The sequence below is a fragment of the Haliaeetus leucocephalus genome, unplaced genomic scaffold (genome assembly GCF_000737465.1).
Source record: "Haliaeetus leucocephalus isolate CR32 unplaced genomic scaffold, Haliaeetus_leucocephalus-4.0 Scaffold210, whole genome shotgun sequence".
Classification (NCBI taxonomy): Eukaryota; Metazoa; Chordata; class Aves; order Accipitriformes; family Accipitridae; genus Haliaeetus; species Haliaeetus leucocephalus.
Genome location: NW_010972646.1, coordinates 78120 through 79614, shown reverse-complemented (window position 1 = coordinate 79614; position 1495 = coordinate 78120). Strand labels below are relative to the sequence as shown.

The 1495-nt window shown below is 59.6% G+C and overlaps 1 protein-coding gene across 1 annotated transcript in view; it reads left to right on the top strand.

The window, feature by feature from the left end:
* Window positions 1-374, top strand: part of SYCN (syncollin) — a 5650-nt gene extending 5276 nt beyond the window's left edge. The window contains exon 3 of the mRNA XM_010566442.1: window positions 1-374. Coding sequence (XP_010564744.1) covers window positions 1-374 — 374 coding nt within the window.
* The last annotated feature ends 1121 nt before the right edge of the window (window positions 375-1495 follow it).

Genomic DNA, 1495 nt, shown 5'->3' with positions numbered 1-1495 from the left:
TGGCGGCGGCGGTGCTGGCGGGGGCTGAGGCGCAGTGCCCGAACCCCTCCGACCTGCGGACAGCCAACGGCACCCGCATCTGCGCAGAGCTCTACACTGACGACAGCGCCTACTATGACCAGTGCTGCGGGGGGTCCACCCTCGTGGTGTACCCCGGCTCCGACGTCCCCTACATGCCCCACGGCTGGGTCGCCACCGTCTCTTCCTTGGTGGTGGGCACCCGCTGCGAGCTGACCGTCTGGTCTCGGGCCGGCAAGAAGGGGAAGACTCGGAAGTTTGCGGCCAGCGCGGTGCCGCGGTTGCAGGAGGTGCGGCGGGGGCTCTTCAGTGACTGGAACAACGCCATCAGGGGCTTCTACTGCCAGTGCCGGTGAGGCAGGTGGCACAGGGCGGTGCGGGTCAACACCAGTCAACATGAGTCAGCACGAGTCAACGCAGGCCAATGCGAGTCAACACAGGCCAAGACAAGTCAACATAAATCAACCCGAGTCAACGTGGGCCAATACAAGTCAACATTAGCCAATACGAGTCAACGACGTCCAACACAAGTCAACCTCGGCCAAGACGAGTCAACGTGAGTCAACGTGGCCCAAGAAAAGTCAACGTGAGTCAACAGGGGCCAAGACAAGCCAACATGGGCCAAGACAAGCCAACACAAGTCAAATTGAGTCAACGCGGGCCAAGACAAGTCAATGTGAGTCCACACAGGTCGCCGTGAGTCCACATGGGTCAAGGCTGACAGATGTGGGCTGACACGTGTTGATGTGGCAGTGCCACCCCCGCCTCCGCCCCCCTCCCCAGCCTCACACAGCTCCAAGTGCAGCCAATAAAGCCTGGAGGCTGCAGCAGCTCCTGCCTCACGGGTGCTTTATTGGGGTGGAAGTGGGGTGGCAGGCAGTGGCCTCCCAGGTATCTTTGGGCAGGGAGAAGTGGGGTCCCCATGACCATCACCCTGTGACCCCCCTCCTCCCCCAAGCCAGGACCTGGGGAGGGGTACCGGGGGGGTTCCCACACACTCAGCCCTGGGTGGGTCACATGTGTGGGCAGATGTGCACACGTTCCTCACGTGCACACACATCACACATGTACGTGGGCATGCACATGTGTGACCCTACATGCACACACTACTACCTGTGTCTGCATGCACAGGCTGCCCCCCCCCCAAAGAAACCACATGGGACACAGCTGTCTCCAAAAGGACACGTGTAATCTCCAGGGGTCCCCATGCCGGCCCTGGGGCCACCCCATACTGCGGCATTACAAAACGACAATATAAATAGCTTTGTAAAATAACAAAACGGGAGGGGAACAAAAAAAAAAGAACAAAAAACCCCAAAAGAACAAAAACATGTTTGGAAGGGGTGGGGGGGTGGTAAGGACCCCAAATCAGTAGTGTGGCCGCGGGGCCGTAGTGTTGGGGACATGTGTTGTTCCCCCCCCACCCCGGAGATGCAGGTGGTGGCCCAACCCTGGGGCCGGATAGGGATTAAAAAAG